Source organism: Phoxinus phoxinus (assembly GCF_949152265.1).
Source record: "Phoxinus phoxinus genome assembly, chromosome: 7".
Classification (NCBI taxonomy): domain Eukaryota; kingdom Metazoa; phylum Chordata; class Actinopteri; order Cypriniformes; family Leuciscidae; genus Phoxinus; species Phoxinus phoxinus.
The window spans coordinates 25856450-25868980 of record NC_136882.1 but is presented as its reverse complement, the minus strand read 5'-3'; the positions used below and the strand labels follow the sequence as shown (position 1 = coordinate 25868980).

Genomic DNA, 12531 nt, shown 5'->3' with positions numbered 1-12531 from the left:
TAGGCCTACTGATGAGGTGGCCTATATGGCATCTGAATTTTATAACTAAACCAAAAATATATAAATACACTTTATATTAAATTGATCAGTTAATTTAAATAAATAAAACTGACTGGAGTTTAACTGATTTATATTTAAAGCTGGCAGAAATAGATGCCTTAAATGAGTCACATAGTTGACTTTTATGATGTAATAGGCTATATATATGACTATATGTTAGACCTTGTTAGATAAAAATCAAGATTAGAATGAAAACATCAGTATAAAACACACTACAATGAAATATCTAAAGAAATATTTTATTTATAAAGTAGTAGAAATTATGTGAATTGCTCTGTTCTCTTGGACATGGACCAGACCTCCAGAATAAACAAATTTAAATTAAACAGAATTCTAGGTGTTGACTCTTGTGTGAATAAATGTAAGATTTGTTGGCTTGCAAATATACATATTATAACATTACAAATAATTGCATGCATTGTACAGCAACAACTAAGACAGAAAATGAGCATGGTCAAGTATACAATAGTGTTTTTATTTCTTCTTCTTCTCTTGTGTTGAGTTGAACCAGGCATCTAGAAGCTTCTTGCTGTAGTAGATTTGCCATGCGTGCACCTGAACAGCAATCACCATGAGTAGATACATCACAGAGACAGCCGAAAAGCCAAAGATAAACCGGTAGGCCTTCCCGTGTCGGTACAGCTGCTGGGCCAGTGGAAACATTTCCATTGCCCCAAAAATTAAGGGTGCCACAGAGAACAAACCAGCACTGATCATGGAGATCACCAGGTAGCTGATGTTGTTCTTCGGCAAGGCCAGGGCTCCAATAAACGTGGGCAGGAGACTCAAAAGGTAGGGATACTCCCACTGATAGGGCATGGCCACCATGTCATGCGACACCAGATCAAGGTGACTAACAGCCACCTGAGCCGCCACCAGTATCCATATGAGGAAATGCACGACGGTGAGCTTCTTTATCTCTGATTTCAATGAAGCACTGAAAGACATTTTCAAAATTCAAATACATATTCTGATGTAAACAATTTAATTGGCAACGTTGTACCATTGCTGTGACAGTTTGAAGGTAATAGTTACCTCATCTGATAGTGAGATGCCACTTTCTCTCTGTGTTTAAAATCACTCCCATCAGTCCCTGCAGCTCTGGGGCCAGCACGCGATGCCATTGCCAATTTCAAGATAACTGTAACACCATACAAATACCTATGTTATTCACACTCACAGGCCTATTCACAGACATATCAGTTTAGCAATTTGCGATTATTATACAGACAGAGCATATTTTGAATTGAAATAGAAATATCTCAAAATGCTGAAATTAATTATTCAGAATGTAATAGCCTATATCAAGACATGGTACAATATTGCATTAACATTTAGGGGTCTGTATAGAAATAGGCATAGTCCTTTAATATCTCAACATCTGATCAATCTAACGGACGATTTACATTAAAGCACCCCAGCACTTAAATGAAGGGGGGGGGGGGGGGGGGGGTGTTAAACTACATTAACCCAATAGCATATAAGCAATAAGCAATACTTTTATGAATTTTACATGATTAGGCCAATACATAAGCATGCAAGATGAAGCATAACAAATATAGGCCTGTGTCTATTTGGTACAGAAATTAAATAAAGGCATTATCTGTAGATGAACTGATATATTGAAGAATAGGCACATCTTGCCGGCCGGCTTCCGGATGAAAGATAAATTGGCCGTTTTAACTGCGCGGATGTCTGTAAATAGAAAGCGGTTATTTCATGTGATGCGCCTTTTATTAAAATAACTTACCGTATGGATTGGTGAAATGCGACCGAAAGCAACAGTGACAGGATTAGATGAGGAAATGTTCACACAAAGGATTTTTATCAATGAAGGCAATAATATGTTGCTCATGCGCACAAAAGAATCTCTCCGCCCCTCCTTGCGATGTGATTTGACAGCGCAGTATCACAGTCTGCGCATCCTCAGCATCACCGAGTAGGCTATAGCCTATACTGAGCCGGTTGCTTGGCTCATGAATATTTATTAGGTTCATGAGGTCCATTCTGATTTATCAAAGAAAGGGGGAAAGTAACAGCTGGCTGCTACTCTGCCGGTGTTGTGCAATATTCAGTTTCTGTAAAAAACGGTTCCAGTGCGTGGAGTGTAGCCTATACATGAATATTCATGATATTATGGGCGTGGCCTTGAGACAACGCGCAAAACGAATGGAACTGAAAATATTAGTGCTCGCTGCCTCGCTCCTTAAATCGCATCTCGTTTAATTAATTATTTCGAAAAGGTAATTTTTTAATGTGAAGCATTAACTGCAACAGTTCACATTTTCAAAACAATGAATCGTTTGTGCAATATTTAAATCGTCTGAGCTGCTGTTTTATCTGTTTATGGTCAGGCATTTCATTATAGGCCTACGGTCCGTGAATAGGCCTACGTAAAAGAATAATAATTTAATTTAGGATCTCATTCACATCAAGAATATGTTATAGGCTACTATTTGTATTGTGTCTCTTTTTAATTGATACTCAGGACTAAAACCAAGAATATAGAACACTGCGTTAATAAAGGCTATTGAATATATATATCATTGACAATTACTAGCTCTGTGCCATTTTGGTATACCTGTTAAAATGTTTTTTTTTTATGACTACCCTTAACAATAAATGAGCAGTGTAGCATTTAGGTTCAATATTAATTGCAACAGATCACATTAGCAATGTCATTTTTATAGTAGGCTAACCTATGTATTTTCATACATGTAAAAACTGATACTAAATTTGATGCTTTAAATTTAAGATATTTTAGGTTAAAGTAATTTCCCCTTACTATATGGCATGGTTTGCAAATTCCCCACATGATCATAATTGATGGTTTTCAGTAGATTTGCCAGATGCAAATACTAATACAAGATAATACATTTCTGGTACAGTAAATTGATTGACATACAATTATGAATGTAAATCATCTTTATTACAAAATTCAAAGAAAAAGTCACCAATAAGTGGGGACTCATTGGATTAGACAATTTTAGCACCGTTGTTCAGAGTGACCAACATATAAAAACAAAGGTTATTACACAATCGATAGTCAAAAAAAATAAAAATAAAAAATAATATTTCAGGTGAAAATTCAATTCAGAGTTGGAAACAAGGGAATTGATATGAAATATGATTTGTGATAGTGAGATTTAAATTATTGTGAGAAAAAACTCAATTTTATGACTTTTTATCACTTTAGGAACAGAAGTGGTTTTCAGACAAGTTAGTATTTTAAAAATAATATTTTTGGGGGGAGGGGGATAAAATCAAATATAGCACACATGCTCTTTCACACACACACACACACACACACACACACACACACACACACACACACACACACACACACACACACACACACACACAAATTTGTAATTTGGTTGCAGTTCACACAGCGCATGTGTTACAATATTAGAAGTGTGCAAAAACTTTAACATTATTTAAAATCATTGATAAAGAAAGACATATGATGTGATCTTTTTGAAAAATTGAATGGCTTTTCTCATCTCATTTAAAGCAAATACATAATTTATCATGCAAATGTCACAATGACATTAAAAATAGTATTCTAAACATTTTAAAGCATGTATACTCATGTTGGATACCATCAATTAAGCAAATACATAAATACATTACAAAAACAATCTTCTCAAAAAGCTGTTTAAATGTGGTGTTGAATTGAAGTTTCTTACTACAATCTGTGAGAGTCTTTGTGCAGGTTGTATCTTTATATACAATGTACTCTGTAATTTAACATTGCATATACGTATACAGTCTGTAGGTTGATATTGTTGGGTTGAGTTTAAAAGGGCTGTCTCTGAGTCTTCTTTATTCCCTGTGAGAATGTACTTAAAAATACAGAAATTTTTAAGTCAAACATTTTAATGTCAGTTCTTTCTTCCCTCTTTCTCCTTCAAATCTCTAACTTATTCTTGCAATCTACATTGGGTACAGTAAAAAGCCAGAGAAGGAGGAATGGACATACTGTCCTGCATAAAATCCAGCTGCCTGGTCAGATGGTAATTGTAAATAAACTGTGTCTCCTTGTTGTAATGGAATCACAGCACTCCCAGATGCTTGATCCAGGAAACCCTTCTTGTACTCATCATATGTATACATAAGTGGCTCCCCATTCCTGTAGAGCCCAACCCATACATTGGCACCCTTGCAGTGCAAATGATAGGCAAAGTAGTAGATTCCTGGGAGGTCACAGGTGAACACACCGGTCTGAGGGTTGTAATTCTGACGTCCATTATACAGTAGTTTGTCAAGCACTATTGGTGTGCCAACTGGAGGGAATGGTGTGGTCAGCTGGGCAGTGAAAGCAGGCATCTCCAGACCATTGGCACCCATCATATCACCTCCACCGGCATACTTCCCTTTCTTGTATCCACCAGTTTTCATACCATCAAGGGCAGGGCCCATCTCAGGAAGAACACCCATCAGGTCAGGGGAAGGAGGCAGGCCTGGGGGTCCAGGAGGTCCCGGTGGACCTGGCATTCCTGGCTGACCTGGGTTTCCATTTTGGCCAGGTGGACCTGCAGGACCAAGAGGACCAGGGATTCCGGGGCTGCCTTCACCGGGTGGACCAGCTTGACCTGATGGACCAACTTCTCCCTTTCCCCCGGGTGGTCCAGGAGGCCCAATTAGTCCTCCAGGCCCTGCAAGACCTGGAATGCCTTTAGGACCCTGTGGTCCTTCTGGGCCGGGCTGACCAAGTTCTCCTTTAAGACCAGGCAGGCCAGATGAACCTGGGGAACCAGGTAGACCATTGTTTCCTGCTTCTCCTTTGGGACCTATGGGTCCTGGTGGCCCTCTTGCCCCAGGTTCTCCATCTTCACCTTGGAGGCCCGGTTGACCAGGAAACCCTGGAGGACCTGGTTGCCCCATAGGCCCCAGATCTCCCTTGGCTCCTTCTAGACCTCCCTCTCCTTTTAGCCCTGGGGAACCAATTCCACCTGGTGCCCCCATTGGTCCAGGAGGGCCCATTGGACCAGTTTGACCAGGTGGTCCAGTCATGCCTGGTTGACCACCATAACCTTTGTCTCCTTTTGGTCCTTGAGCACCAGGCAGCCCTCCCACCCCTTTATCACCCTTTGGGCCAGGGTATCCAGGTTTGCCAAATCCAGGTAATCCAGGTTTCCCAGGTAACCCTGGTGGTCCTTGTAATCCTTTGTGGCCAGGTCCCCCTGGCTGTCCTGGTAATCCACTTTCTCCTGGACTTCCAATACCAGGGGACCCTTGTGGTCCTTGTGGGCCCAGTCCGCCAGGTGGACCCTCTGGACCTAGCTCCCCAGGTTGTCCAGGTTTCCCTGGCACACCAGGTGGACCTGGTACACCAGGAAGACCAGGCTTACCCACACCTGGTAATCCTGCTTTTCCTGGGAGCCCAGGTGGCCCAGCTGGCCCTTTGGGCCCTAGTGGACCTGGTTGTCCAATTCCTCTGTCTCCTTTAGGCCCAGGTAACCCTGGGAGACCAGGGAAACCTTTATGTCCTGGATCTCCTTTACCCCCTGGCTGTCCTGGTAATCCTTGTCCACCAGGCTTTCCTATTCCTGGCATGCCCGGGGGTCCAGGTGGTCCGTGTGGCCCAGTCATGCCTGGTTGTCCCTCTTCACCTCTGGGTCCCTTTTCGCCTTGCTGCCCAGGCTGCCCAATACCTCCTGGCTTTCCAGGCATACCTGGCATTCCTGGCTTACCAACTCCAGGGAATCCTGGAGGACCAGGAGGTCCTGACCTTCCAGGAGGGCCTAGCATTCCATTACCTTGAGGCCCAGAAGGTCCTTGGGGCCCAGCTGGACCAGGGGGCCCTTGGGGTCCAGTCTCTCCCTGAACACCTTGCTCACCTCTGGGAAAGGTCTCACCTTTGTAAAGGAAAAGCAGGGACAGGATTAGGTAACAGTGACCATAAGAAGGTATGTCAGTGTAAGTAACAAATAAATAAAAACACATTTAAAAAAATTTATTAAGCAGTGAATAAAGGGACTTCATAAGTAATGTAAAATGTATAATACAGTATATAATATTATTATATACTGTATAAACTAATTATAATAACTACAATCCCTGTTGTTTAATTTGAAATAAGAACAAACAAACAATAATAATAAATACCATGTATACCATATACGGTGTGACCATAAGTTAAGATAAACAAGTGTTCATACCTTTGGTATCTTTGCCTTTGTTTAGGTGCATTGGTAGGTCTTTTCTGTAGTGTGGATATGGCATGTGTGTATCCTTTCCCATGCCCATATGAGGCATCTGTGGTAAGGGTTGGTGCTGTTGAGGATGTGGCTTGTGTCCATAATATGCACCCCCCAAAACTGATGGCAGTAGAGCCAATTCCACGAAAACTACCAGGAAAGCAGCCATGGCCATGGCCTGTGGGGGGAAATAAACTAAGAATTATTCAATCAGTCAATGGTCAGTAAGGTAATTCATTAATTATCCAATGAAGAAATAAATCAATAAATGTGAATCATCCGATTGACTGGTAATTAAACATAATTAATTTCAATGTATCTCTATCCATCAACAATTAATAATAATAATAAAATAATTAAAATTAAATAACCATTAACAAGTCTGTAAAAGGACCTAATAATATAAATGTACATATATTTCTAACAGTATCAACTAATTATATAATATCTGCAGCACAGACTGCTGTCTGAGCAAAGCACAATAATAGACTTTTTCCTTCACAAAGGAAGGTTATGAAATATTCTTTATAATCAATTTCATATTATTTCAGCTAAAAACAAAAGAACCAGTCCATTTAGTTTAAAATGTTGAGAGTAAATTCTGAGAACATAAAAGGCTTCTTTCAAAAACATTAAAAATCTTACCAACCCAAAACCTTTGACCGATATCTATTAATTAATAATATAATCAGTTTCACTTTCAATGTTAACATCACCCTCCATATTTATATCTCCTCATACCTTCTTCTAACTTGATTTGGCAACATTACTTTCTCAGGCATCTAAATTTAGCCTATACTCTTAAACGTGACCTTAAAGCTGACTTTTTAACTGTAAAGCAAAGGACAGGAAGCAAACCCTTTATTGGAATTTCTCACTTCTAAGAATCTCTGGGGAAGTTCTCAGTAACTAGAAAGAAATTTCCAGCAATTCACCTTTCACACTGCAGGAATCCCAGACAGTAAACAGTAGATGTTCATTTATGTATACACCGCTTTACATTTTTGCTTGTCTCTTGTTAAATGACCAAATAAGTTTTCATAACACGTTAATGTGATGCTTTAATTTGAATGGGAAAACAATAACAACTTAGATGTTAATGAAACAAAGATTGCATCAAGATGATGGGAGAGACATGAGTTGACCTTTTGGCTTTTTCTCAGGCTGCTGAGAATCACACAGATGTGCCATAGGTTTAATGCTTTTTGAGAGAGGTATAGTTTTGGGCCAAAAACCTAAAGACTCATTTGAATGTGCTGTACACTATCATAAAACATTTTTCAGTTGATTTAGCTTCATGTAATGCTTATAATAATGTCCACTACAAAAGTTGTTAGAAAAGCATTATCATACATTACCCTTCATTTATTATTTAATTGCACATTATCATAAGATTTGACAGTGTTTATCAAATGGTTCGGCATAAGACATATAGTTTCATCCAACCATACCATATTGTTGGCTACAAAATGGTTTAGAGCAAAGTAATCAAATCCCACATTTCTAAAATGTGTGTTTGCACATGCGACATTATGTTAAATTATGAATGTATATAGATCAGGTCTGCAGGGATGTAATTTTGTGATGAGTAATGTTAATTCCAGTGATGATGCCAATTGCATTAGAATGATCTGAAAGGCTAATATATCTAACCTACTTTTCCATGATCAGGTAAAAGAAAGAGATAGAGAGAGTGCAGAAGAGAAGAAAAAGGAGAAATGTAAGCTCAGCTGATGAAAAAGAATAGAGCAAAGTCTACAGCTGCAGACAGGTAAACACTGATGTAGACCTTTTCACCCTATCAGCAGGCCCCTTTTCCCTCCTTTCTATGGACTTTTTTTTTTTACTACAAAGGTCAGAAACTAGTTTCATTCACCCACTAAAAATAGAGCAATCAAATCAGTAAACAAGTACAATGTTACAAGGAGAAAAGTAATTAACACTCATTAACACTCATTAGCAATGTGATTAGTTAGGCATCACTACAATGACTATAACAAGATACAGTGAACATAACAGTGATAGTTATAACAACACATTAACAATATGGTCATAACTAGGAAAACATAATTAGAAAGAAATAAACAGTTTATGTTTACACTATAAAAGGTAAAAGATCATGCTAATGTCCTGAAACCACTTTAACACATAATAATCAATTCACAGGAATTTTAGAGATGTATATGTCAATGTCTATATTTATATAAAATTATCAGCAAAATGTATATTTCAGTGATAGTCACCATGAAATCAAAAGTGACAATTCCATTTTTTTAAATGGATTTTATCCATTAATAAATTATTTATCCATGCACATCATTATTATCAAATTAAAATTCATGCCCTCATAATCTTTTATGCCCATGTCTCAACATCTCTTCTCTGATGACGTGTTTACTGGCGCAAGGGTGGAACAACCTACCTGTCCAACCACAACCATCAAATCAATTCTCGATGGGCATAATCACATCACGTCCCGCCCCATATTTTTTCCTGTTCAAGAAGCTTTTTCACTCTGATATACATCACAACGGAGAAGAAATGACATTGATTTTATGTGATTTTAAGTCGCTTATGGCATATCATCTGTGAATATCAAAACTCTTGATTTTGCAATACACTGCTGTTTAAAGGGTAGAGTTCAGTATGTTTTTTTTATTCATATTTTTATTCAGCAATTAAATTGATCAAAATTGACAGTTTATAAAGACATTCATAATGTTACAAAAGATGTCTACTTCAAAGTGCTTTTTTAAAAACGTTTATTCATCAAATAATTCGTAGGGGGGACCACGGTTTTCTCAAAAATATTGAGCAGCACAACTGTTTTCAACATTGATAACAATAGGAAATGTTTCTTGAGTAGCAAATCAGCATTTTAAAATGATTTCTGAAGGATCATGAGACACTGAAGACTGGAGGAATGATGCTGAAAATTCAGCTTTACCAAATAAACAGCCTTTTAATATGCTGTTATATAATGTATAACATTTTAAATTGTAATATTTTTACAATATTTTTGTTTATTTTAAAAAACGCAGCCTTTGTGAGTATGAGGGACTTCATTCAAAAATCATAACAGCATTTTAAAAGGTGGATTACAATGTAAATATCACAGTCCATAATTATGAAGTCTTTTCAAACCTTTTTCAAACTTTTGATCTCAGGCAGCTACATTTAGCCTATACTCTTAAACATGACCTTTGTCCCTAGTAAAAATGAAAGTCCTCCATGCTATTTGTGAAATGTTCTTCAAGAATCTCATTGCTTTAGTAACTGAACGTATGAACAACACAGCAAATAAGTCTAGTTAAATGCTCACATTCGGCCTCTCACTGAGACACAGATGGCCAACAGTGTATACAGAAAACCCTTCCTTGCTCTTGTCTGCCTAGTCCCTCATTCTTCCATTCTGTCTTTTATTTCATTCAGTCTCTCAAACCCTTTTTTCCCAGCTTTACAGAGCAGGGTGTTCACAAAGAAACACATAAATCATCAATGACAACACTTTTATTCTGGCTTTCTATGGGGAAAAAGGAGGGGGGTGATTCTTTCTGCAAACCAAGGGAGGACTTTAAGAGCCTGTGATCCAGTAAAACAATATATTCTAGATTATGATTTTAACTAGTTTGTTAATATCTAATACATTTCAATTTTCCTTGACTAGAAATGTTCATTCAATTATTTCAACATGTGAGAGGAATAATACTGTGGAATAAGTCCTGTAGCTAAATATTTGAGTTAATTAATTTTCATTGTCCATGTTGAATTGCCTGATGTTCCGGGACAACTGAATTTTGGGAAACCAGAAAGAGTGGCTGTACTAACAGAGCTCAAATAATTCATATGCCAGTCAACCTATACAGAATATTGTGATGTAACACACGTCTCCTTTTATCTATTGTACGATGTAGCAGACGGACTATATTGACTATATACCAGCTGTAGGAAAAAAACAAGCCTTTTTGAGGTACAACAAGGTCCTCATTCTCTTTGAGCATCTGTTGGGTTACTTAAGCATTTTAACAGCTGAGCGTTAATAAGAGTGAGAAACACAGCAAGGGTCTGCTAGCCTCAAAGTGCATGTGTGGGGAGAGAGTGAAGAATGTCTGTCGGAAAGAATCTATCTATCTATCTATCTATCTATCTATCTATCTATCTATCTATCTATCTATCTATCTATCTATCTATCTATCTATCTATCTATCTATCTATCTATCTATCATCTAGTAGCCTATTAGATCTGTTTTATATTTACTGATAATAAAGATACACTGATACATTCAAATTTTCTATATAATTAATGACAAGTTATCTGTCATAATAACCAAAAATCAACACTTGTTATTTTAGTAAATCAGTGGAACATATCACCAGTTACAGACAATGATCGTTACAAACATTTATGATTGAATGGAGAGCTCCATTCCATCTATCATCCAAATAATTAATTCTGTTTTTCAGTTTCACTTGTCATGAGATCCTTCATTAATCTAGATTGTATCGATAATTAAATACATTTGAAAGTTTCTTTTCACCTGTTGTCTCATGAGCAGGTTTGTTAAACCACTAAAGTGATGAAAGCTGATTGGCTTGAATGCTTACCTCTGACAATGATTGGTTATATTTGCAGAAAGAGACTTTTTTTTATTACTATTTGTGTTAAACTCCAACAATAATATAATATATTTAATATAATTATAATAATATATTTGTTAAGATGTGTGTTTAAAAATGTTCGCAAATGTTTATTTATTTATTTTATTGGAGAATATTTTTTAATAATAAATCCAAAGCAAGTACTAAATTAATTTCAGCCACATTTTTGATGGAATCAAACAACGTTTCTTTATTTGAATGTACATTCTGATCCATCTGTTCACTAATAATAATAGAGTTTAGGCTGGTAGACTCCTCTAACATTCCTGTAGCGATTATACTACTGACAGAAAGAGTGCACAAAAAAATAGACAAAGTAGCCTACGTATGACCATATCAGCTGATCAATCTGCCGTCAACTTATTGCAACTCAAAAGTCTCACTATAGAAATTTCTAGAAGTGGCATTAATCACTCACTACACTGTAAAAAAATATATGATCAACGTTTTTTACAGTGTATATGCTGAAACTGCTAGATTGACAATCACACAATTTATTTCTGCAAATGTATGTTGAAACAATTACACAAGTCATTTCCTATTGTGCCATTAATGGATGTCTGTTTATTCGTCTCCCAGCTGAGAGTTCAGTCCACAGGTATACACTATCACAATCACACATGCATGCAAAGACACCATATGGCTGCCACCAGGAGGGGGAGCTAACACATTAACCCTGAAACTGCACACCAAACTTGTTAAAGCAACCTTATGTTTCTGCTCAGTATTTCTGTAATAAAATTTAACAGAAAATAAAATATGGATATCAAGTAGACTGTACAGTTAAACTGTATACACATCTATGAGTGGTTTATACACTTTATAAACCACCCATAACTGATTAAACATGCTAAAAGTGAGTTTGATTTATATTAATCACATTTCTGCAGTAAAATTCATCAGCTTCATTTGTCAGACAGATGAGAGATGAGATAAGAGCCCAAAGATAAACTGTGTTTTACTATCAAGTATGAAACGCAAATGCACATCTTTGCCTGTTACAATCAATGCAGTAGGGCAGCTTAACAAATAATGAATAAAACAATAAATATATTAAAGTGTATTTTCTTACCTTTCCTTTGAACGGCTGTAGAAGGAGATAATCTCAAGGATTCCCAGGCTCACTCAGAAAGACCCTGAAACACACACCTTGACCAACTGACCAATGCAAACTGGACTTAAACAAGTAACAGTCTGCAGACGACCACCTTTTATTCACAGCAGGGTGGAGTCAGAGAGCAGGGGAGGGAGAAGAGAGGACGATTGAAGAGAGAAAGGTTGCTACAGTATGGATGAACATGTGACAGTATAAAGGTGCAGTGTTTTCAGGATAGACACTGAGATTTGTTTGATTTTCCAAAATCGCTGTCTACTGATGGCAGCTACACACTTACTGTGGTGCAAGATGTCTATAGCCTTTCCTGTTCACTGATTAGTCATCACATTCTCAGTTGAGGTAGAGCTGCACAGTTAGGGTTATAATCCTAAACTTATAAGATTCCTCTTAGGATAAGTTAGGATGAGTTCAATATTGAGTTTATAACGGTATTAGTAATCCATATACTGTATGTAAGTTATAATTAAACTTATTGAATATTTTAAATATACA

The 12531-nt window shown here is 37.2% G+C and overlaps 2 protein-coding genes across 2 annotated transcripts; both read right to left on the bottom strand.

The window, feature by feature from the left end:
* Positions 1-136: 136 nt before the first annotated feature.
* Positions 137-2020, bottom strand: jagn1a (jagunal homolog 1a). Its single transcript, XM_079618500.1, has 3 exons — positions 1811-2020; positions 1096-1201; positions 137-997 (listed from the first exon to the last, which is right to left on the bottom strand). Exons 2-3 carry the CDS (start codon positions 1182-1184, stop codon positions 535-537), a joined length of 552 nt encoding a protein of 183 aa, XP_079474626.1. The 5' UTR covers positions 1185-1201; positions 1811-2020; the 3' UTR covers positions 137-534.
* Positions 2021-3406: 1386 nt separating this feature from the next.
* Positions 3407-12094, bottom strand: col8a1a (collagen, type VIII, alpha 1a). The gene is made up of 3 exons (XM_079618710.1): positions 11995-12094; positions 6225-6441; positions 3407-5921 (listed from the first exon to the last, which is right to left on the bottom strand). The coding sequence occupies exons 2-3, from the start codon at positions 6436-6438 to the stop codon at positions 3997-3999; spliced, it is 2139 nt and encodes a 712-aa protein (XP_079474836.1). The 5' UTR covers positions 6439-6441; positions 11995-12094; the 3' UTR covers positions 3407-3996.
* Between the last annotated feature and the right edge of the window lie 437 nt (positions 12095-12531).

Bases quoted from the DNA above. Each gene is read 5' to 3' on its own strand.
- jagn1a (XM_079618500.1), bottom strand. From the start codon at position 1,184: ATGGCATCGCGTGCTGGCCCCAGAGCTGCAGGGACTGATGGGAGTGAT. The intron at 998-1,095 runs GTAACTATTACC...AATGTCTTTCAG, and splicing joins GCATCTCACTATCAGATGAG to TGCTTCATTGAAATCAGAGA.
- col8a1a (XM_079618710.1), bottom strand. From the start codon at position 6,438: ATGGCCATGGCTGCTTTCCTGGTAGTTTTCGTGGAATTGGCTCTACTG. The intron at 5,922-6,224 runs GTATGAACACTT...TCCTTTACAAAG, and splicing joins CAAAGGCAAAGATACCAAAG to GTGAGACCTTTCCCAGAGGT.